The 24492-nt window shown below is 38.3% G+C and overlaps 2 protein-coding genes across 3 annotated transcripts in view; one reads left to right on the forward strand and one right to left on the reverse strand.

The window, feature by feature from the left end:
* The window catches only part of MED23 (mediator complex subunit 23), a 37400-nt gene extending 21297 nt beyond the window's left edge, over positions 1-16103 (reverse strand). Inside the window, exons 1-12 of one of the 2 annotated variants that reach the window (XM_035538512.2) lie at positions 15977-16090; positions 15044-15075; positions 14848-14935; positions 14008-14132; positions 13751-13862; positions 12876-12974; positions 12233-12334; positions 11159-11228; positions 9390-9502; positions 8081-8176; positions 7467-7484; positions 841-1041 (exon numbers count right to left, since the gene is read on the reverse strand). In XM_035538512.2, coding sequence (XP_035394405.1) covers positions 841-1041; positions 7467-7484; positions 8081-8176; positions 9390-9502; positions 11159-11228; positions 12233-12334; positions 12876-12974; positions 13751-13862; positions 14008-14132; positions 14848-14935; positions 15044-15075; positions 15977-16036 — 1116 coding nt within the window. In that variant the 5' untranslated portion in view covers positions 16037-16090. Of the gene's footprint in view, positions 1-840; positions 1042-7466; positions 7485-8080; positions 8177-9389; positions 9503-11158; positions 11229-12232; positions 12335-12875; positions 12975-13750; positions 13863-14007; positions 14133-14847; positions 14936-15043; positions 15076-15976 lie in introns of both variants that reach the window. The other variant, XM_035538513.2, reaches the window with a different exon arrangement.
* Positions 16104-20365: 4262 nt separating this feature from the next.
* The window catches only part of ENPP3 (ectonucleotide pyrophosphatase/phosphodiesterase 3), a 42049-nt gene continuing 37922 nt past the window's right edge, over positions 20366-24492 (forward strand). Inside the window, exons 1-2 of the mRNA XM_035538516.2 lie at positions 20366-20482; positions 23589-23667. Of these exons, the coding sequence (XP_035394409.1) occupies positions 20366-20482; positions 23589-23667 (196 nt within the window). The remainder of the gene's footprint in view (positions 20483-23588; positions 23668-24492) is intronic.

Genomic DNA, 24492 nt, shown 5'->3' on the forward strand with positions numbered 1-24492 from the left:
ATAGGAAAACAACTGAATTTTAGGGCTACCAAAAAGGGCAGGGAGAAAAGTATCCTCCACATGTAAAACACACTACATATAGTAAATTTGGACATACATGGAACCATGGACAAACAAAGATGGAGCAAGGTGTAGCATGCTAGAAATTTTATCTAAATAGCCACAAGCTGATCCTATAGTGAGAACACCCTTTTCCTATCATGAACACCATACTTCTCTCAGCTGAGAGCTCAGGATGTTGCTGGCTTACTGTAACCCTTCCTATCCTTTTTAATGGAACACTGGCAACACCACCTTTAGGATTCAGAAAGGAGATGGTAAATACCAGGAAGTGTATCACTTTTAACAGTATTACCATTAGGAAGTAACAATAACTGTAGACTGTCATTGCTAATGTCACTGTAATTGGACAAATGATCTTTGATTAAATCACTCTGATTAGACTGGTTAAACGAACAAACCATAAATTCTTGCTTTCATTTACAAGGCATGTTTCTTTAGCTCACGCACTGCACAGGTTGTTTGCTCTGCTTGAAGCTTCACTGTATATTGGATGCAGCAGTACAGTACTCAGACCTTCTAAATTATGCCAGTTTATCTCCCGAATTTCGCTACTAACACTTTTTGAGTTGAAATATAATACAATACCCTGTAACTGAACAAACTGAAAACAGACCTACCTAACAACAATGTAACTTGAGAATTTGACTTGCTTCTACAGGGCACAATAATAAAAATAACTGATTGTTACCCATAATGTACTTCTTGGGAGGGGTGAGGATTACTTTTTAATTTTTATGAAGTCTCTCTTACCAAGTGGGAGTGATACAAACAATTTACCTTTTGATGGAGTGACAGGACCATATGAGGAAAACTTGCAAACTGAAAGAGCACAAAGAAAATGAGCTGGCTGGAGAGATGCTGCCACAGAAGCTGACTGGTTCCACCATCGTCAAACTTCTCTTCAGTCTCAGACCGTTCCATGGCATACACCACAAGATCCACCAACTGGTCCTCCAGCACAGGGCAGCGCTGCTTGTGCTGTAAGGCAGAGATCAGATACAGTATTCCAAAAGTCTTGCCATTAACTTCAGGGCTTGTACAGTTGCAGTTATAGTACAGTACTTTGACAGAAGGCTGGGAAGCATGAAATGAAGTCTGAACTTAAGTTAAGGATAAGCCACTGTATTAAAGCTGCACTATGTTACAGGTCATGATGATTTTTAGGTAACTCCCTATTCGGTTCCATAACACAGATCACCAGTGCACCAAAAAAGTCTTTTTTTTTTTCCTGTATTTTAAAGAAATTCATGCCCAATGTTATTTTTCTGATCTTGCACTTACAGAAAAAAATATTCTTTTAACATGTTTTTTGTTCTTTTTCCTCTTCCTTGTAAAGTACATTTCAAAAGCAGAAAGCACCATAAAGGAAAAAATACCAATTATACTGACAAAATCAGAGGAAGCATCCCAATACACAGTACAGGTGTTTCATGACCATTCCTCCTCTTTCTCACCCTGTTTGGGCTCACCTGCTATTAGCAGCAGAATGAACTGGTCAGTACCCCTAAAATTAGAAGTCCTACTGACACAGCACCACCTGGTACAAGGCAAGATCAAAAAGACTTGAAAGTTAATCTGATGTAATCAGCATGTTCTATATACCATGCATAGAACAGTAATTACGTATTACAGTGATGAACACTTTACATGTTGGATTTAGACAGCCACAATCTCCATAGCGGGGTACGCAATCAGACAAATCACTTAAAATAACACACCTTCTGTAATGACCTTCAACAACAATCAAGTAAGGAACGCATTATACATTCAGATCTGTATGTTAGCACTGTATGATGTACATAAGCTAGGCCCACTAGCAGTTTGGAACTCAGATCACAAGTATTAAATTTAAGCATAATGCAACAACCTTGTATTGCTCTGTATTTGTACAGTTAGTGGTACAAACTGCTATTACTAAGAACAAAAAGCTGTGTGGAATTTAATTTACTTCAGACAATGCTAGAACTATGGAACTAATCTAACCTCTGCCTGTTTCATTACAATCTCTCTTCAGGAATGGTCAAGTTTCTATTTCTTTTTTTTTTTTATTTTTACATCTGGTGCCTGTAACATAATGCAGCCTTAAAGAAAACATTATTACTTTAAATGATACAAAAGAAAAGGAACTGAGCTGCTCAAACACTAATCATGAAAATGCAAGGTCCCTTTCTAGAGGCAAAAAGGCATATGTAAAAAAAAGTTTTAAAAGGTTACCCAAATATTCATAAAATAGTTTAGATGAGTTTAGATGCCTTAGATGAGTTCTTTGACTTACTAGCCAGGCAGCCTAAAAACACCTTTTAATTAATAAAGTAAGAAATAATAAAAGGAAAGAGAGATGCTCAAAGGGGATGCTTGTTCTAACTTTCATTGATGGCAATTTTTTGCAAGGAAAAAAAAAGAAAATATTCTCTTAAATTGAAAATAAAATGCACGAATGGGAAAAGCTGGCAAAATATAGTGAACAGCATCCCCTGTTGCATGCTCTTTGCCAGCTCCAAACTGCAGAAAGCTACAATTCTAGCTGTGCTTTCTTGAAGCATGCTTAACACAAACCTCTAACTAGAATAGAAAGCACCGGTTACTGTTTCACCTTCTCTTCCAGTACACAATGCCAATGCCATTGCCACAGATCAATCACGCTACAGGTTTACAGAGAGCAATGTTAACATCATCAGTTGAGAATACTTTGGTTTTGTTCGGTTTGTTGTGCTTTTTGTTTCTGTTATCCCCTCCTCCCCCAGTCCCCCCCTCCCTCACCAAGCAACTAATTATGAAGCAGAGCAGGGTGCAACAGACAAGACTACAGACTAGTTTATAATCCAGCATGCAAAACTACTACGTACAGGGCTTGAAATTTAATAGTTTGCTAAGCACTGGGTTAATGTCCAAAAGCCTAATCATGTTAGGCTATATTAATTTAGGATAAAGTTATTGAAAGAATACAACAGGAAAATATTACTGTTAAAAAGAAAGCCAGAATTTCCAGTAGGAATTTTCAGTATTCTCAATAATTCTAAGACTGGGAAAGGTTTAGGAGCCAGGAAACTAGTAAAATAAATTCATTCTTTTATTCTGAAATTCATCCTTTTATTGCTTTACGATATTCTGTGATAAACATAGCAGTATTTATTATTCTATCTTCTTTAATTAGTTTTCTGGCATTTTTTTCTCTATTTTCAGCGAACACATTTAAGCAGAAATTTTCTATGAGTTTTGGAACGCTCAGAAATAAAATACTGCACTTGCCTATGTCTTTGCAGGATTGGGGTCTTATTAACTACTCATAACTGAAAGAGAACTTCTCTGTGTATTGAGACATGAACAAAATAGAGGTGACGGCTGATTCTCCTCAAAAACAAACAGGAATTTGTGTTTCAAAATTAAAACTGATTTGGGATTTTGGAAATATTTTTACATGTGGAAAAATACAGTGGTAAAAACCACTATGCTTTGGTCTTTAAAAATAAGAAATAAAATAACCAAATTACAAAAATGTGAATAAAGTAAACACTCTCCATTTCACTCCTGAAAATAACCTTTAAATATCTGACAAATACACAACGTCATTGAAAACGTTATTAAATGATAAAGAGATACAGGAAAAAAAAGTACTACCAGGACAATTTGATACTAAAATTTCTCTCAAGACCAGCCCTCTAATGGACCAGCGTAGCAGATCAAAGCTTCAATTGTCCTTCATTTTTTTGTTAAAAGACCTCCATACAAGAGAATTATTTTAAAGAAGTCAGTAAGGCTAGCTGCAGGTTATTATTGTTTCAAATATTTTAAAGAAACACCATTTAGCTTGAAAATATTTAATAAATAGTGGATTCAGGAGATCACACCTCAGAGCCAAAGAGTCCTGTTGAGCAATGGGTATCTCCAGAAGTCAAATTCAAAGTGCATAAGTTAAATGGCTAAAGCAGTTGATGCAGAACAGAACTACAGCCCCCTCTCACTTCCATTTTCCACAACTGTATGCTGCCAAGATTCAAAATGAGCCCCTATAGTTTATTGTTTATATTACACCTGATTCTATTTCTACCAAGTTCAGTGGGCATTTTGAAGTTTTCCTCATTAAAAATGGTGCAAGATTGAACAAGGAAATTGCACTCAAGAGGTCTCAACACACAGACAATCAGAAATGTATCAAAAAAAGTAATCACAACCCTTAGTTTTAGTACTTTGCCATGCTAACACTGATAATACCAGAAAGTCCCCAACATCAATATACAATACTTCAAAAATAAAAGGGGAAGTCATTTTTTGCATTATGTCATTCCTTTCACTTGATATTTTAATTCTACTTCCACGATGCATGGACAGACATCAAATAAACAATTTCCCTAAGCAAACTATTCTGGTCTGTAGCTAGCAGAGATTACAACTACACACCCACCTGAACCCAGCACGGTACAGATAATCTCATAGTCGAAGCTGCAGATCACCACTGGCAATTTGCAAAATCACTACAGTATGTCCTAATTAAAAGTTTGTGTAACATTATAGAAACAAGACACCTGAAAAATTACCTCCTTTTTTCAAAGTTTCCCCAACTCAGACCAATCAAAGTTTAGATTAAACTTAAGTAAATTTCATTTTTTAGGGGATTGCAGTGCCATCCAGATTAATTATTCAGGGATTCAATTATTCAAAAAGGACTTTTTTTCATGCAAATCTGTACGTATAGAGAAGGTAATAATATAAAGCAAAATGTTCAAAAGTAATTTCATGCCTGTTTTAAGACATTACTACAGTTTGATTTAAAGAATCAACTGTTTTAAGTATTCCCTTAAACATGGTCCCTAAACCATAAATTTGGCAATGTAAGACACTCTAAGCTTTTAAGCATTTTCCAAATAAAACAAACAAACAAAAAACTCCCCAAAAACCCAAACCCACACAGACTGTTAAATACCTCAACAAAATTAGTCAAAAGGTAAGTAAGTATTGGGAGTACTACCCATGTATATGAAGTGACATGATAAGATACAATTTAAAACTCTCCTTCCTATAAACCAGTTCACACACCTAGAAAAGAAAATACTACCACACATAGAAGTATACACTAGCAGGAAAAAAAAGCCAACCCCATAGTCCAACAGAAGGAATATTCTGAAGTCTGTATTACTGCATCTGGACTTACAGCCATACATAGACTTGGTAAAAGTATAAAAAAACTCATAAAAATCCCACAACAAAACTTAAATTCCTGAAAGGAACATATGAATCCATAAACATACCAGATTTTACCTTCTTGTTTCTCAAGGTTAGCAGGACAGCTGGATATATATTTTCTACACAACTCAGAGACGGTTTGAGTGAACATTTTTCTAACACACATCTGCTTAGTTAAGACTGAACCAGAGAATTTCATTGTTCGTCTTCAAGAATATTCGAGAACTAGGGCAAATTTCCGATTTGCTGAACCATACCTAGTTTGAGATGCCAAAAGATTCAAATGAAGGCTCCAATCCTGCAACTGGATCTGTGTGAATAGTTGACAGGGCATACAAGCAGCTTCATATAAATAAAAAGGAATGCCTGATCATCACTTTGAGGTGTTTCCATATTCATTTTTGAAACAAACTTGGAACTATTTGCATTGCTAAGCATCTTTTATTACAGTGACAATCAACGTATAGCGGTTAGTTCAGTTCTAAGTATAAAATACAAAATTATCAGCCATTTTACCGAAAACACCAACGCAGTAACACAACTTGTGAAGAGCACGTAATTACTTTTTTTTTTTTTATCAGTTGGCTACATTAACAAATTCAGCTATAACATTAATTTGTACCTAAAAAGTGATTTAAATTGTAATGTTTTTCACAGTTTTAAACAGAGAATATCAATGTCTCAGTAGAACATATAGTATTCCTGTTCTATACCACTACACCACCCTACTCTAAATTTGCACTTTTGAATCACAGCAGCCTAAACATCCTTACGCTGGTGTAGTTGTAGCAGCACAGCTATAGTTCATGTTCTGTCAGCATTTCCTTTATAAGCTACATTCTTCAAGTTTGTTCCTTGGCCATAAAATTTCATGCCAGGTTGAAACTTTGTGTAGAAGTTCTTATGCTACTAAGCAAGTTTTAAGAAGTATACTTCAATATATTTCATTAATTCAATTGAATTTCCATCAACTATTTTTAGAGGATGGAAAAATAAGACTAAAAAACCAGCATTTTTAACATTGATATTTTTTGACTGTAAGGCACAGACCACAAATAGAAGAATAAAATAGGCTCAATATTTATTTTTCTGTAGTCTTGTATGATTTACCAGCTACAACATACATACAAGAAGAGTTTGATTTATTATCTAAATGTAGACACAGAAAGACACAAAATACAAATACTACTCATCTGAACACTAAACCTAGCAGCCCATTTCTGAAGTTTAACATTTCAGCTGCTTTAAGAGTCTCAAATACAGAAGACCGTTGAATACAACAGTATAGTACTGTTTGCCAAGATGTAGGAATCTGTGCATTCCAAAATATTGTCTCAACCCAGAAAGAGCACTGGAGCATTGCTGTATTTCACTTAAAATAGAAAATATACACAAGGTTTCAGGATCATGTGAATTTTATAGTCAAGTCAAAAATCTGAAAAAAGTTTCTTAAATGGAAACACTGACACAACCTTCACTATAGTATTGCAAACAGCAACGCCATTTATAAAGCTTGAAATGATTTTTTTTTTTTAAATAGGAGAGGAATTATTATTGTAACAAGGGATCAACTGTAAATATAGTACTATATTTCAAATTTTGAACAAAGTCTACTTGATTGATTTGCTCAGGCTTGCCTTTTTTTTTTTTAAATCAAAAACAAACGAATACAAACAAAACCCCACAGGTAGAGTCCAAATTTTAAGGAACTACTTATCACACTACTGTGTTTCACCTAGCTTGAAGAATATTATAATTGCCTGTTGGGAAGTTTGTTACAGAGACTTCCTAATGCTTTTTTTTTTTTTTAAATGTGTTTTGCTTTTATATATATATATATATATATTTACAAGGATTGTATTTACAGCTTTGTAATTTTACAATTGAGTGCAGTGGATGTTTTTCCACCTGCATAAGGAAAGGAGTCTTGAACTAAGAGTCTCTCTTTATCTGAAAATTCCAGCAATAAAAGTACTTATGACTGGTAAAGGTAATGGTAGCAGTCCATTCCAATCAAAATCTTAGGACCAAAGGACCACTGACTGTCAGTTTTATGCTACATCTCTCATATCTGAAGAGATTTGTATTGACAATTTGCCCTTGTCTAATGGTCCTGCCAATTTCAAGCCCTGACTGTACATGTATTCTCTAACTGGAATCAGTGGCTACAAAGCGGCCAGCGTATCGTTAGTCACAATACAACAGTAAGGTTGTGAACATACCTGAGCAATGTTCAAGGTCTAGAGCATTGGAGGATGGGCAGGACAAGACAGGACAGAACAAAAATAAAGGAAGAAAAAAAGAAAAGACAAAACAGTGACTATGAGGCCAGCCTCAAGGATCCCCAAGTCAGACTAAGCCCCCCCATTCTAATGTATAAAAAGAAAAAACATAATAAAGCAAAGCCCAACGTTCCACTACTGTAGTACTGTAACATGCCAATACAACAAAATACAACGTTTTAAGAACTAAAAACAGGAACAGTAACCGTCAAGCCGATTTTTTGAGCTAGCAGTCTCCTACTGTCTGTCAAGGGTGTACTTGAGGCTGGCCTTATAGGAAAAAAAAGCAATGCAAAAAAAAATCATATTTTAAATCTCTACTTTTTAATTTAACATTCGTAAAGCAATATCCAAATGATAGGAACAACAGTGTCCAATTAACCTAATATGATCTCATTAAAAAATAAAATAAAAATAAAATAGTAAAAATAATAAAAAAAATCACTCTCTGGACCTAAACTGTTTTGCTTAGTTAGCTATAGCAAAGAAAAGAGAAAAAGAATAGTGCAGATTCTATGCAGAATTAAACCACGTGTTACAGCACAGTACAGTACCTGCTTATTCAGACCTAGCATATTGCAGACCATATCTCTTGAATACGGTTGCTCCAGCACGTATCGCAACAAAGCAGTCTGCGGCTCAAACAGATCCTTCAAAAAAAAGCAAACATACACAAACATATATTGCCTCAACATTATGTTTAATACTATCATTTAACTGAGTTAGCAATGTAACAAGTGTTTTATCTACGCAGATCTACCTATGCAAATCTTTTTGCTCTCTGATACCCAAAAGAAAGAAGGAAATAATTGTAACTCTTTAGAACTCTTTAGAGGTGTTATGGGGAGTAGATAGAAAGACATTCTTTAAAACCAGTAACAGGGTGTCATGCTTTCTGAAAACAGCCTTGGAAAACTGTGAGCAGGACTCTGGAAGACCATCAAGAACTGAAAGGAAGCTAGGTAAGACAGCTGAGGAAGCACATGACCAAGATCCATAAAAATCACAAGTGGCACGAAGAAAGCAGATATGGAACTGCTCACTGTATCTTCCAACATCTGAATCACTTTAAATAAAAAGTTATCTGACGTGTGATTTAAAACAAATAGAAGCCAACAGCTCATGCAACAAAGCTGAAAGGTAGAACTCCTTGTCAAAAGGATACTGAGGATGCTGACAGTTTACGTGGGCTCAAGAGAAGACTGAACAAGTATTTGGAAGAGAAATGGTTATTAAATATAGAAACCAAGCTTGTCTCAGTAAACCCCTAAACTGAAAATAGCTGTGGACTGTGAGCAGTATGCGACATTAGATATGTATCCTCTATATCCTTCCTTAGACACCTAGGCTATACTGGGGACGGGATACCTTGGATTTTTGTCCTGATCATTTACGTTGTTAACTTCTTTCAGTACACCACTGCTTCACACTCTAGAGTTCTAACTTCAAATAAGCTAACTTATATTTACATTTGAATTGCAAATGTATCTTTCCCATGAAATAACAAGGAGCATAGAAAAGAAGAAATCACGTTCCCATTCTCTTTCATCTCCTCACTGCTAAACTATTTTTCAATCAATTCTCTGCTCCCACTTGCTCCCAGAAGCACACACCAACAAAGAGCATGAAACAACTTTTTCTTCAGCCTCCTGGGCATCAGTTACACCACATGCTATTTTAAAGGTCCTCCACATACAGTCTGAGGTCATTGAAATACATAACACAGGGAAAACATCTACAACTCTAACGTTAGGCTAGCTGGAACAATAGGATATTCACAGTTGAATTCAGCCCCCCCCATACGATATAAAACCTTTGTATTTCCAGAACATAAAGAGGTTTAAGAAGCTTAATAAGGCATACCTTATCATATGGTAAGAGACCTTTCAAAGGAAAACGAAGGGTTGTAGGATCCAGCTTCCAGGAGTTACACATGGCACCTGAGTTATTTACCACAGGAAGAAGACTACAGCGACCTACATGCAACGAAACATTATGAATTCTAAACAGTGAAACTGGCCTATGATTAATCATTCTGATGCAAAAAGTAGCCTCGGCCACTTTTATGCTCTCCTTAAATTTCCATTGTTTATAGCTTTTTACCATAGGATTGCTTCAAGCTGATTTTATCTTTCCCAACAGAAAGTTCAACTTCTCAACTAACAAAATGTCTAAGGAGTTAAATCCCCTTCTATTCAGATTGGGTACCCTGAAAATGAAAGTATTTGCAAGTATTAATCTAAAAGAAACACTACTTCCCATGGGGAAAAATCATAGCACTTCATACTGTATGCCAAACCACACACACACACACAAAAATAGTGCTCCACAAATTGTCAGTTTTATTTCATCTTTAGAGGAGTAACCTCTGTGCCCAAAGACTTTTCAGTTTACCCAAAGACTGTTCTAATGCCATTGCTTGGCCTAGGGATTAACTTTTAGTACACTGGCCCTTGCAACAAAAGCGGTATTACTAGTTTAAGTATGCAACCTATTCTTTCCCTCTTCCTTCCTTCATCCCCTAAGACAGACTGTGGGCAGGATTCCATTCAAGATGACGTTAGTCAAATACAAGTGTCCGTGCTCCTCCTGCAGTCGCAGGAAATCTAGTCAACTACGTCAGTGTAGGCCAGTGTGATTCAGCTGACTGCACACCAAGAGTTTTTTGGAGGATAAATTTAGACTCATTAGATAGTATAGATTAGAGACTTGGGATATATTTCAATTGTTTAACCATAAGCATCTGGTCTGAGCCCCTAGTGCACCTATGTATAAGAATCTAAATTTAGGTGCCCTAACTTTGACCTAAATATAATTCTCAGTTCAAATTCCATGACTTCTACTGTCCAGACCAACCATAACACTATCACACGAAACAAAAAGTATAAATACTTGCATCTTCCCCTTAACCCTTTTATACATGCAAAATAACTACCTGCTTTGTAATCAAAATGCTTGGGGACATGATGATTTTACATTCTTAATCTCTTCATTCTTTAAGTTCAGTTGCAATAAAACTTGCTTAGAGCTAAGAAATAATGCAACTGTCATAAGGTTACTTAGTTCTCAAAGCAAACAGAAGAAATCTTTATCTTTTTAAAGAAAACCACAACATGCATCACAATTAAAACAGCACACTTTTGCTCTTCTGATTTCTAGCAATAAATGAAGGTGAGTTTTTCCTTCATGAAAGAAGAGAGCCAGTACTCATTTGAACTAGGAAGTGCGCAGAGAACTTTGCCACAATAGGGATGAAACTGAGCAGCTACAAAAGCTCCAATGGAAACTGAAAACAGGAAACATTCTATGACTAACATACTGGTGGATCTGTATTATCTCAAAATCCTTAAATGTAGAAAAGCGATGATTTTCTTAAGGTCTACTGTAGATAGAAACTACACAGCCACGTAACAAAAAGTACACTTCTGCTATCAGCTTGAATGATTTTAACCTCGTCAATATCAATTTTCCCCTTCAAAGCAAAAACTGAAGAGAAGCAAGTCTGAAAATAAACTAACAAAAGGAAAGATACTACATGAAACATAAGCCCTGATTCATTTTGCTTAGATGAATATATGCCCCAAAAGGTTATATGAAACAAAATATTTAGTGAATTCAAGTCATTCTCTTACCACAAATGGAATTTATTCTTGCTGTGGGTCTGAAGGTATCCACAAAATCCGATACTAAATTACCTAGTAGCTGGATGAGAAAAGGAGAAAAAAAATAAGACTAAGTTGCATATATTGATACAGAATATTTAAGACTAAAAAAAACAGTTTATGCATTTTAGTAAGATACACAGAAATCTGCTAAAAATAGTATCTCCCTACACGTTTCAAGAAGTCAGAAAAATATTCCAGAAACTAGGAACCACAAAAGGAAAAATGCAACCTTGTAAAGAGGAAGGAAGCACTCTTCTCACTTTGCACTTGAATGAGAATAATAATAATAATAATAATTGATAATAACTGTATAATAATGGTTTCTTTTACATATACCCTATTATTTCAGTGTATGCTATTTAGGAGCAAAGATTTTAAGACAAAATAAACTTCAGAATTTCTGTTTGCCTCTGGATAACAATACCACAACAATAGAGCACCTACATTAGTATGCTCTGGATTAACTCTTGGCTCAGAAAAAGTCAGGAGTAGTTTTCCCATTAATTCAAAGGGGTCAGGATTTTACCTTTTCCCAGACATCTAGCTATTTTAACAGAAAACAAAACTAAAAATTGGATCAATATTACATTCTTTATAGAAACAATGACCATTTTTATTGCACGACAGCCCCAAACATTTCTGCAGAACTGAATTTAAACAAACAAATAAAACCATGCCAGTCAGCAATTTAAAGTGATTTTTTTCTTTCTTACTACAGAAAGAGCACAAGCTGGTTGGTAAGCATGACCTATGTTTCCAAATGTATTAAAACAAACCCAATTCAATGCATCAAGACTTCTGAACATCAAGCTAGAGGTCAAAACTATGCCATCAATTTCATGCAAGAACACAGGGATCTGCTGATGCAATCACAACAAGTCTATGCCTTTAATTGACATACCTAAACACAGAATTTGCCATTAAATAGAAGATCCTAAATCTTCGCTTTAAATTTGTTAAGCAAAAAAAAAAAAAAAAGACACCATTTTGTTTTGCGTAAAACAAAACTCTAGATTACATGATTTCATATCTTGTCATTACCCAGTGGGGAAGTTTTCCTTCAGGATACAGCTTTCTGATTTCTGTAACTGCAAAGTAGGCAGGTAACAAACATGCATTTCTTTCCAAAATGTAGGCTACCACCTATAAGTAGAAGAATGTATCAGCATTAAAAAAGTTTGGATAAGATAGACAAAGGTATAGCCCGTCCACTAGTCTGGGGAAACCCATAAAAATAAATACCAATAAGATTAAAATACTTTTTCTTAAGTTGTACCCTGATAGTACATTAGATTAGAATCTGCTTTTAATTGTACTAGTGTAAATTAGGCTGTTTAAATCCAAGTAAAACTATGCCTTTACGTCTGCCCATAAAAGGCTGAAAACAACTAGTATTTTCACTCATTAAGAAAAAAGAAAGTAGTTGATCTCAACATTTTATCTCATACAACTTACTTCAGTAAGTCAAATATGGGGTCTGATTTTTCCTTTAGGGATTTTAGTGCACAACAACATCCCCAAAAAGTTCCTCGTATGAGGTACAAAACACAATAACAGAAAAGAACAGGTCTTTGCTGTTGATCTGTATCAACTCTAATAGCTAAAGTGGCTCTATTTGAAAGACTGATGAATGGCAAAAGAACGATGTGACATCATAATGACATCATAAAATTCAGCTAACTACCTCTCTTGCTGCTAAAAGCTGCTGCACGACAGCCGAGCTCACAGTGTTTGGAATTGTTAAGATTTTCTCTAGGATCACTTTCAACAGATCGCGCACACCCTAAAAGAAAGCACACAGAATTAATGTTCCAGGAGATTTTTCGTTTCTGGCAGATAAATTACACAGTGAATATGACCAGACAGCATCTTCAGTGAAATCAGATGGTTTTTACTAAGTGCCAGCAGACAGACTGCTAGGGAGAATGCGAATGCTAATGACATTAAACCTCTTATGGGACTTCTCAATCTTGGCATACCCCAGATAAGAAAAATAACTGTTGAAATTTTGATGTGCATCCAGAGATATCCAGCATATGATGTCTTGTGCAGACTGCCCAATGTACAATGTTGTGCTTTATGGGTTTTGCTCTAACAACATCTTGCCCACCAACTTTTGTGAAGTGGTCTTCTGAGAGATATGCATGGTTTTCTACTCCTTTTGTTGGAGTCGGACCATGCCAAGGACTCAGACTTGCTTCTCCTATGTAGCAACAGGGGGCAGAGCAAATGCAAGAACTTCAGCCTTACTGCTTGATAGCATTACTTTTCTGTATGTACCACTTATGCAACCACGAGGGATATTTAGTAATCAATAAAGGGATGGAAGATGACTGTGTGCTAGAAAAGAGAGTAGGAGAAGTTGCATATCTGTACAGAATTACCTATTACCGTAAAGCACAGTTACGAAAAAGCATTAAAACTGGCCTCACTCAGTTACCTTTTTCTTTCATTAACAAAGCAGACTTTGAAACACTGCAATTCACCAGCACAAAAGCATAAGAGCAAAGCCATAAAGCAATACATCTTCTCACAAAGAACGGAATGGGGGGAAAATACCTTGTAGTCTACACCTCCGATAATTTTCCGGATCAATTTAAATGTTAAGGCCCACAGCTGTGTCCTTTCCCACTCAAGCGTATCGGAGTTTATCAGAGATTCACAAACCATCCTAGCAGAGGAAGACAAAGCAAGAATGAATGACGGATTATAAGCACGTGCTCTTCAGCAATACTTTAATAATACCCTCACATAAAACCCTGCAATATTGCAGCTTCCAAGTATCCTATTTATTGACCCACTGTGGCTTAACTTACCTGGGTGGCAAAAGTCCAGTTTCAACTGCCATTGCTAAACAGTCATAAAGAAAAGAAATTCTTTTAGGACTGTGTTGGCTATGAATGAATCTTACAATCCACTGGACACATTGTTCATGGGATTCCTGAAAAAACAGCATAGGGGAGAGACAATGTATCTATGGGTAATGAAACAAACTATAGAATTCATATAAAGTCCTATTGTGAAGAACTGAAACTGACAGGAGATAAGAATGAGATTTAAAATGTTTTTAGTCCAGTTGTCCAACATTCAGTTTTCCCTACAAGTCATTTGATACAGTACTGTAAACGCTTCCCACTGAAGTCTCATACCTGAAACTGATTTCTATAGTCAACCTCGTTGTTCGCATATGGGTTCAGCACAGAAGAGAATAAAGTAGAATTGTTTTATACAATTCTTCCCGTATCAGTTATAATCAAATTCACTGAAAATGAAGATGAGATCTCCCATTACAGGAAGAATGCCTAGAGGCATCTAACTATTAAAAGGTCATTTTTGAACATAAACATTATTTTCATTTTTTTTCTACTTATTCACTTCTACCAAAAATAGCTTTTTTTCTTAACAGTTACTACTTCCAATTGGTTATCTTTATTAGAAGTGCACAACTTTTGCTAAGCAACTATATAGTCTTTCTAATGTAAAAGCTGATCTTTTTCTTGCATAGTCTTCCTATATTCTTTACCATGCCATACCTGAAATCAGATTCTGAATAACTGGAAACAGACCTTATAGCTTAAGTGTTTGTCTACTAGACAAGGTTATACTACATGGGGGAAAAAAAAAAAGTATATCGAAGCAACAAATTAAATGTTAACCTGGGAAAGACTGCTCCAGAACTGTCTAAAAGCACCCAGGCAGCTGATCAGTTTGGTTCTCTCGTCTTCAGGAGTGTCCATAAACATACTAATGCAAATGAGAAAACGTTGTTAGCATTACACCAGCGAAAGAGCACAAGTAGAAAGATACATTTACACAGAAAGTCACAAACAAAAAATCTAACATCACACTCACCCAGGAAAAGCTTCTTCAATTACCTCCGTTTTCTGCAAGAGAAAAGCCCCAGGTGAGCTGTTGTGACAAGGTTTTCCAAGGGTGCCTAACCAGCAGGATGCAACACTAAAGAATAACAACCAGACTCCTATGGGACTGTATCAGAGGTGGATGCATTTGTTGTGTTACGCTAGACTCTTTCTTAATTTACGTCCCAAAGTTGTAGAAATGATTCAATTCTGTAACTGCAGCTCTTCTCCCACACTTGAAGAAACCAATATTTCTGAATCCCAATAAGTCTTTTGTCCCACTCCTGTTTCATGACATTTGGTTACACAAATCAATTGTATTCACAGTTACTTCTCCATCCAAGTTTAAGTCCATTGCTTTTAAAATTCCATTAAGCAATCGTACGGCCTTGCAGTAGAAAATTATCTATGAATATCCAGTTTATCTTTTCTAAAGCATTTTTTCTTCTTAAATACCATTATGCTCAATTGCAAAGCCTAGACATGACTGTAACTCTCAGCCTTTTCAAGACACTGAAGAAAACCTGACACTCATCTGTTCTGCACAGAAACATAAGTAAGCTTCAATGCTGTCCATAAGATGACTAATAGCAACAGTGAAAGTAACTACATGGTATTTTCTCAGTTACAGCTTCAAAAATGCCATGAAAATTTGTTAAAACGTTTTGCTTTGTCCCATTACAACTTTGGGGAAAGAATACTGCTGAAAAAACAGGCAGCGACAGCACAGTCAAGTCACAATCTGAATGACAACATGAAAACAAATAAATAAAAATAAATAAATAAATAGAAGTTATCAAACAAAGAGGCCAGCCAGGTACGGACAAATAACCACGCCACGAACAACCTCAGGCCGCCATTCCCGACAGGGCTCCGCCGCCCGCACCGCACGGCGCCCCGGGCCTGCAGGCCCGGCCGGACTCACCACCACCTCCTCGAAGATGCTCTGCAGCTGGGTCTCCATGGGCGCCATGGGCAGCGCCATGGCCCCGCCGCCCGCCCCCGCCGGGCTCTCGGCAGCCGCAGGCGGCGGCACCGCGCCCCCGCCGGAAGGTCCCGGCTGCTTCCGCCGCCCCCCCCCCCCCCGGGAAGCGGTGCGCGGCACGGGCGTTCCGCAGCTACAGCGTTCCGGGCGGGGAGGGAGGAAAGGGAAGGGAAGGGCTACCTTTATTTTAAACCTAATCTAACTTTATAACTAGAGTCCTGGGCCACATTACTTGGCCCAAATACCACACCCTATTTTGCGTTTTAAAAGTGGATCGCAGGACAGTCTTGAACTCCCTAATAGGTCCCAACAGTGATTTATCTCATAAACGGTGCCTTTGGTGCTGTGGATTCACACAGCAAGGTCTGGTAGAGGGCAGCTGCCGGGGGTGGACTCTGGGAGCAGAGCCCAGCAGCTGCCCCATGGCAGATCAGAGCCAGCTCCAAAAGGGACCTGCTGCTGGCCAGAGCTGAGCCGGGGGCAATGCTGGGTGTCTCACCTCTGTGAGAGCAAATATAAGGAAGGGAAAAAAAAAAAAAAAAAAACAATAACTGCTGTGCAACAGCAGCTGGGAGAGCAAGGAGTGAGCACCAGCCCTGCAGACCCCTAGGTCAGTGCAGCAGGAGGTGCTCCAGGCAGGCAGCAGCAGTTCCCCTGTGGCCTGTGGAGAGGCCCCTGGTGGAGCAGGCTGTCCCCCTGCAGCCCATGGGTCCCACACGGAGCAGATCTCCACGCTGCAGCCCCTGGAGGAGCCCCCGGTGGAGCAGGTGGATGTGGCCTGGAGGAGGCTGCGGCCCATGGAGAGCCCCCGCAGGAGCAGGCCCCGGGCCGGAGCTGCAGCCCGTGGAGAGGAGCCCACGCAGGAGCAGGGGGACTGGGGGGAGCTGCCGCCCACCCGTGGGGGACCCGTGCTGGAGCAGTTTGCTCCTGGGGGATGGACCCCGTGGTACGGAGCCGTGTGGGAGCAGTTCCTGGAGAGCTGCTGGCTGTGGGCAGCCCCCGCAGGCTCAGTTCGGGCAGGACGGCATCCCGTGGGAGGGACCCCGCGTGGAGCAGGGGCAGAGAGGGACCGTGAGGGAGCGGCGGGAACGAAGCGTCAGGGACTGACCGCAGCACCCATTCCCTGTGCTACTTGGGGAGGAGGTGGAAGAGGGTGGATGGGGGGAAAGATCTTTGTAGCTTGCTTTAGTGTCTTACTGCTCTAGTCTGTTAGCAATAGGCAGCAAATTATATTAATCTCCCACACTGAGTTTGTTTTGCCTGTGATAGTAATTGGTCAGTGATTTCCCTGTCCTTATCTCAGCCCCATTTTTTTATATCATATTTTCTGCCCATGTTGTATTGAGGAAGGGGAGCAGAAGGACGATGTGGTGGAGTTTAGGAGTCCATCAGCGTGAAACCGCCATATTCGTCTCATTTTAATAAAACTGAACTACATATGATCCTACCTATGGCAGAGAACCTGGTCCCTGAGGTAGAGCTGAGGCCCAAGTCAGGGCCATTACTTGAGCAAGTCAGGTCTAAGTAAAGGTCGTCGTGCCTTCTGTAAGGGACCCAAGCGTCAAAGAGGAAGAACAGTACACGTCTTAAGGGCTGGGATTACACGTAGTTGTCTCTGCCAAGGAATGAGGCCGTGGCAGATTCTGTGTGTTAAGTAAAATGGAGCTGTAAGCCTGACCAAACAAGGAAGAAAAGAAACATTTGCATGAGAAAGAAATGACCCTGTAATTCCAGTGACAGAAGAGGAAATACACCGTACAAAATGACTTTAAATATATAAAAAAGCAAGCAAACATTTTGACAAGCAACATTATATGTGAGAAACAATCTGCAGCCAATAACACAGGCTCAGGCGAGGATCTCAGTGAAGCAGCATTTTTATTCACAACTGCAACAGCAGGAGCCCACAGCAGAAGTGTATCATAACCTTATATCCCCTATTACCCAACACTCGACTCCTTCCCTGTTTCCTCACTGGCTGAGTACTACAGGCTCACAACCTACTCGATGCTTGTTCCTATACCATATATGTACAATTTTATTTGAGCAACCTATAATTTCTCATTTCCCCCCTTTTTTCTTCTTCTCTCATTACTGGAGGGGACTGTGATCTTTTTTTGGTTGTTTGTTTTGTTTTTGCTGATTCCACAACTGCTTGTCTTGTTTTTCTTAGCCATCCTCCATATTTTGGGACAGTGGGACCTTCCACTGTCCCCTTATCTGCCTAACATACCCCCCACTGTTATGCCTGCGCAATCACTTTCAAATATGCAAGGTTAGTAGTATTTTCTATTGCAAAAAACACAATTTAATTCTCACAATTGTTATACGAGGACAGCAAACAAGTTCTATCTTCTTGTTTTGCTCTGCTTGTGCATGCAGCTTTATTTTACCTATTAAACTGACTCTAGCTCAGCCCATGGGTTTTATTGTTTTTCTACCCCTGCAGTTCTCTCCTCCATCCCTCTGGGAGGGAGGGACCAAGTGCCTGGGTGGGGCTTGGCTGCCTACAGGGGTTAACCCACCAGAGTGCTTTTTGGCACCCAACCTGGGGCTAGTGGCGCTCAAGATAATAACAGATTTGATTGGAATGTCCTAGACCTAATTTATAGCTGTTACACTGTTCAGCTATTCATTGGCAGGTTTCTGTGCTTGCTACAGGTCTTGCTTGCTTCTCTGTATCGGAGTCTAGTGCTTGTTAGCTGCTGCTATTTGCTGCACTTAGCATCATGTTTTGCTGTGCCTGGGAACATTTTGATAACAGCAAAGGCCATGTCCCTGGGCTGGCAAATTGCCAGGGCATTGCTGTTTTTTCCTGTGCTGCTAATGGACAGGCTGCAACTGCAGCGTCTCAAGTCAGAGGGACTTGTGCCTTCCGAGTAAGTCCACACTGCAGCACTACCCCTACAGGAATTGCAACCCTTGGTTAGGAGCACGGGCAAGAGTGAGGAGTCTGTTGCAAAGATAAGTCTGATAGTCTGCTCCAAAGGGACAAAGGGTGAAGACTGGAATGGATAGACCCTTAAGTTGTAACCCATGATTTGAGTTGCGTGTTGTAGGAAGTACTGCAGCGGGAACCACTCAAACCGATGAAGAATGAGCTTCACAAAAAGCCACGCAAGTGCAGCAGTGACCCAGCTTGAGCTGGCTTTGGCAGCCAGTAACATCACACCCCCTCTCCTGTCCTGTGACCACCATAACAGCTGGAACCCAAGTCATGAAGATATGTCCATGGACATTTCAGGAACATTTTACAAAGGTGAACCACAGACTAAGAGAATGGTATCTGTGTATATATCAAAGGATGGGCAGGGACGCGGTGGTTAAATGAGGATGTATTGAATAGTGTGAGACATAAGCATAACGTAAATGGCAGATAATAAGGTGTGGAGATCGTGTTGGTTTGGGCTGGCTGGGATAGAGCTAATTTTCTTCATAGCAGCTCATATGGTTCTATGTTTTGCATTTGTTTTTTATAATAAATGTTATAAATTTGTTTTAAATTATGACTCATGTGGTACTCAACTTTAGAATTGGATAAAAATTTGAGTAATTACAATAGGTTATGATTCAAGAACCCTGATTCTCAATCCTGGGAGGCTATGAAGGCTATACATTTCCATAACAAACAGACCTCCCATTAACCACCAAACTGAATGAGGAATACATTTCAAAATGTATTTAAATTTTGTTTTTATTGAATTTGATTTGGCTGTATACCGTTTGTCTTTAATGAGTGCATCTACCACTACTGGAAAAAAAAAAAAAGTGTAGCAGACTGAAAGAAGTCTATGACAAAAATGGATTGAAACTCAATGGGAGGAATCCTCTGGTGCTAAATAAGGGAATGGAACTCAAAACATAGATGTAACATAGAGCAGAAGCTATCCATCTACTTAGGTATTGGTTTTATTTAACGTATTTAACAGAATCCCAGACGCTTTCTGTGAAGTCAAGAAATACTCTGGATGACAGGCTTTTAACAAATAGTTGAGTAGTCAAAGTTGTGTAGTTTTTGCAAGTTATTGCTTAGCAACATATTATTCCTAATCTACAGTTTATCTATTGCCATCTTTATCTTGAAATGTGGCAAAACAGTTCTCTCTGCGTGAATATTTCTTTTCAGCCTTTGACCTTGCTGAGTAGTTTTCCTGCTTACTTTGGCTTCCTGCAAACCTATCACCAATGTAAAAGCTAAGACCACATTAGAAACCTTTGAGCAAAGTACACACACACTTGAAGCAGAAGCAGCCTCTTAGCTGCAGCTAACCCAGCTGGGGAGCCAAAGGAGCACAGCATACGCACAACTGAGAGGCAGACCTCGGCAAAATGAATCCTCGCGATGAACTAGACATGCATCAAGGCAGACATTTGGATGACATGATGTTACAACCATCACAGTATGTGAAGAAAAAAACACTACAGAAATACAAGATAATCTGTGCTGTAAGTAGGCGCTGTTCTTCAGGGCTGCTACTCTTTTTTTTTTTTTTTTTTTTTTCCTTTCAGAACTGTAGAAACTTTACAATTTTCAAATCTGTAGACTTTTTACTAGTTTTGTTGTATTAATGTAATGATTCAGGGTAGCTTGGTAATTGGAGCCTAAAGTTCTACAGCACAAAGGTACTAATTTCTCTGGCAGATTTCTGAAGTTCTTGTGGTACTTATCCAGCAGTTTAATACTGTCAAATATACATATATGTATATATGTATATGTGTGTTTATATATATATATATATTTCCTGGCAATTAATTAGACTTTTTCTTTTGCTATGATAAACTGATAGATCTTTTGCACAGCAGACAGTGCTTCAGTATACTATTTTATACATTTGTTTGTGGCCAATGCATCCCCAGTTCCTTTTTGCTTATTCTTTTGTGTCTTTGGATTTGTCATTAATAAAAAAGAGTATGTAGGCAAGGCATTGATGAAAATCACTCCCAAAGCAAGGTACAGGAAAAGATGAATGAACCATTTCATCCAGTATTGTCATTCTCACGTCTCAAATACTGTGCCAACCCTTTCCTTCTTCCCCAGGGCTTTAAGAGTCATTCAACTACCTTGTAGATAAGAATGCGTGTTGTTTGGTTTTTTTTCTACATTTTTGAAATCTTTTGTTTGAACTGGTACACATTTTAGGCTTCTGTTTCTGACCATAAATGAAACAAATATTAAATTTATATATATATTTATACATACATATGTGTGTGTGTTTACACAAGCTCTTGCATCTAGAATTGGAATTTACTGAAAATGACAGGTAATGACTTTCAAAAGACTAAAAACTTAATTTTGAAAACAGCCCCATGAAAAAGAGAGGCAGGTTGTGATATTCTTCAGCATTATGTCATCAGAACAATGTCACATAATGCAAGTTCCTATTTAATGCTGCATTATGCAAGTATTGCATAAAATATACAAGAAATTTTGGAAATGGAGAAAAAAAGAGAAGTGAAAATAACAGACATTGTTTTCCTTAAGTCTTCAATAAAAATAATTTAATCAAGAAACAGTGTAAGAAGAATGTTTAACCGGGAAGGAAAGTAAACAGTACTTTCAAAAGGTACTTAGGAGAGTAAACTGAGAAGTTTAAGTATCATAAAATATTCGTTTTTCCAAATGCAATGGTTTTCAAATGCTTGCCTTTATAAGAAACAAAATCTCGATATTGGAGGTGTCAGCTGTTAATATTCTAAACAATTGATTTATGTTTTTGAGAAACTACATGAATGAACTACTTCCTTGGTAACTTTTTCCTGAAAGTTCAGATGGAGACTTGTGTGCTCAGTGAGTAGTCACACTACCTAGTAGGTCCTCCAGAGGACAGTCAGAGAATATGCATTAGGGACAACTTTTTTATGAATAAGAAGCCCTAGTCATGAATTTAGACGTAGAAGTTAGCAGTAGAAAGTCTGAGGATTTGAATAGGTGCTACTGATGTTATTTTACCTTAAGGATCAATGTCCCAAAATCAAGGGCCTTTGTGTAAATTTGGTAATAAAATGCAATACCTTGTGTCTATACCTGTTAAACATGAGTTTTTGGTTTTTACTTCAGCTCTCTACTGACTTGCAGCAGTGGGAACATTTAGTTGCTGTAGTAGCTATCCTTTAAATTTAGTATTGCCTATTTACTTCAATTACAAATATAAGTTTGTAAGAAAATGGAGGGTAAAACCAGAGTGAACTTTTAGATGAAGGTTGCAAGCCCTGGGGATTGGTCTGGTCTGTGCTCAGGAAACAAAACCAATTACAGTACATTGGAAGAATTGTGCTCCCCATCCAGAAAGAGGCAGGTGTTCTAGCCCAGATGTGACTGCTAATTCTCAGTCCTGCTTGACTGGATGTGACATTAAACCGCTACCTTCGCACCTGGGGTCTCTCTTCAAGAGACTCTTCAAGAGACTCTTCTGCCACTTTGGGCAATCCTTCCAATTCATGCTTTTCCCACCAGTCTCTTTTACCCATTTCTCTCACCAATTCCATTTCCATTCCTACTGCTGGGGTATTTCTCCTGTCCAAAAACCAGGGAGTGAGCAGCAGGGAGCAAGTAAGGTTGATCTTCCCAGTCTGCAGGTAGGAATGATGCGCATTTAGGCTGTGTCCTGGAGTGGAGCTGCCCTGTGGCCAAAGCGTACACCCACCCCTCACCTGAGAAGAGGGCAGCACTCTCTGCTGGTGCCATTTGGTGAAGTATTGGGGCAGCATGGGCAGTGATGAAAAGCCTAGGGTGCTTCCCTAGAGGCTCTATTACAGTAATGAAAAGTATGAGGGTAAGCTGCTCTCATTTCTACTCCGTTTTGAATCTCAGTATTTGCTAGTGCCTGATGGTTGCTGGAAGCGGCAGGAGACAGAATTAGGCTCTGAGACAAAAGCAGGAAGTAAGCTGGATTGTTTTATGGTTCTTTTCTCTGACAGGCATTTTCCTTCCTGTTACTGCCTAAGTAAAAAATGGATACGCTGTAATATAGAGAGTTGTCGTTTTTCACTATGCCTTTTAGCCAGCACATCTAGAGTGTTTGTTAAGCTGATAAAGGTTTCCTCAGCTCCTCCCCAGTCTCCCAACCATTATGTGACTTTCTATCACGCATTTTCCTTGGGCTGCTTGTTCATTTCCAGTTTTCTCTAACCTCACTAATATGATGTCTTACTCATTAAAAGAAACTGGCTAGTGGATGAAAACTTGATGCTTGCAGCCTCAGTCCAGCTGAGTTTTTTAAGAAACCCCTGTGGGCATTTCAGGAAAGTACAGAAACTATAAAAAAGGCTTTGGGGTTGAGAAAGGTGGGGATTTCCTTCTCTTTACATAGATTAAGAATTTGCAAAACAGGTGAATACAGTCATTACTTTCTACTATCTTTTCCCTATCAAAGAATTCCTCAGTTACAAGATAGGACCGGCCCTAGGTTAAAAGTGCAGTATTTAGGCGTTGCCTTACAAACAGTTCACAAGATTATTATTTCTGTGCTTCCCATGTCATATAGTTAATTCCTAATAAACATAACAGTTTATCACAATTATGAACTTTAATTTTTGTGTGTTTGTGTGACAGTTTCTGCTAGTTGCTTTGGTGGTTGTGTCGCTGGGACTAGGTTTGGGACTTGGACTAAACCGTGGAGCCCAGGAGCAAGGTATGTTTATGATACTTCCAGTATAATTACAACTTAAGCTAGATCTGCTAACGGCCTTCAGCAAACCCTCTTTTATAAAGTATAAATGTTCTGTAACAACCTACCACCTATGAAAATAAAGTTCTTGCATTTTTCAAGTTGGATTGTATAAAATCTGTACACATAATTATACTTGAAAACCTATCCTAAACCACTGAATGCCTTGCTTCTCACTCTAGAAGTGTTAAATCTAGTTCACAACAGCTTTGGTATTTTTATCTTAATAATATTTTCAGAAAATTTGAGATAGGACATTCTTATTATATATAATACATTGCAATTATTTCAGCAACATGTTCTGTAAAAGAGATACCATTGGACCACCTTCAAGATTCATAATTCAGGTGCATTTGGCATAGTTCAGGTGGCTAAAACTGATCATGAATTTTCTGTGAAATCATCAATTTCTGCAAATCTGTGGTAAAAAAGGTATAATGCTTTGATTTTGTGGAATGTTATCTTATAATTTGAAAAAATGGAATAGCATATTGATGTCAGGGTCAAGCAGGATCAGAACAAATAGACATCACACGGAGAGTTATAACACCTCACTTAGAATCAAAACAATAATAATCTCATACTGGAGGCGTTCAAGAAAGGACAGTATCTATCTCACTCCTAATCAACATGTATCAAACATATTTACCTACATCAACTCTTTACTCATTCAATCACTCAATTCTAGCAGGATGAAATGGAGTTGTAATTACTGTTTGATGGCACGTGTTGCATTACAACTTTCTGTGTAAAATATGTAGATACCTACCACATGAGTCTTTAATGACA

Source organism: Cygnus atratus, chromosome 3, assembly GCF_013377495.2.
Source record: "Cygnus atratus isolate AKBS03 ecotype Queensland, Australia chromosome 3, CAtr_DNAZoo_HiC_assembly, whole genome shotgun sequence".
Classification (NCBI taxonomy): Eukaryota; Metazoa; Chordata; class Aves; order Anseriformes; family Anatidae; genus Cygnus; species Cygnus atratus.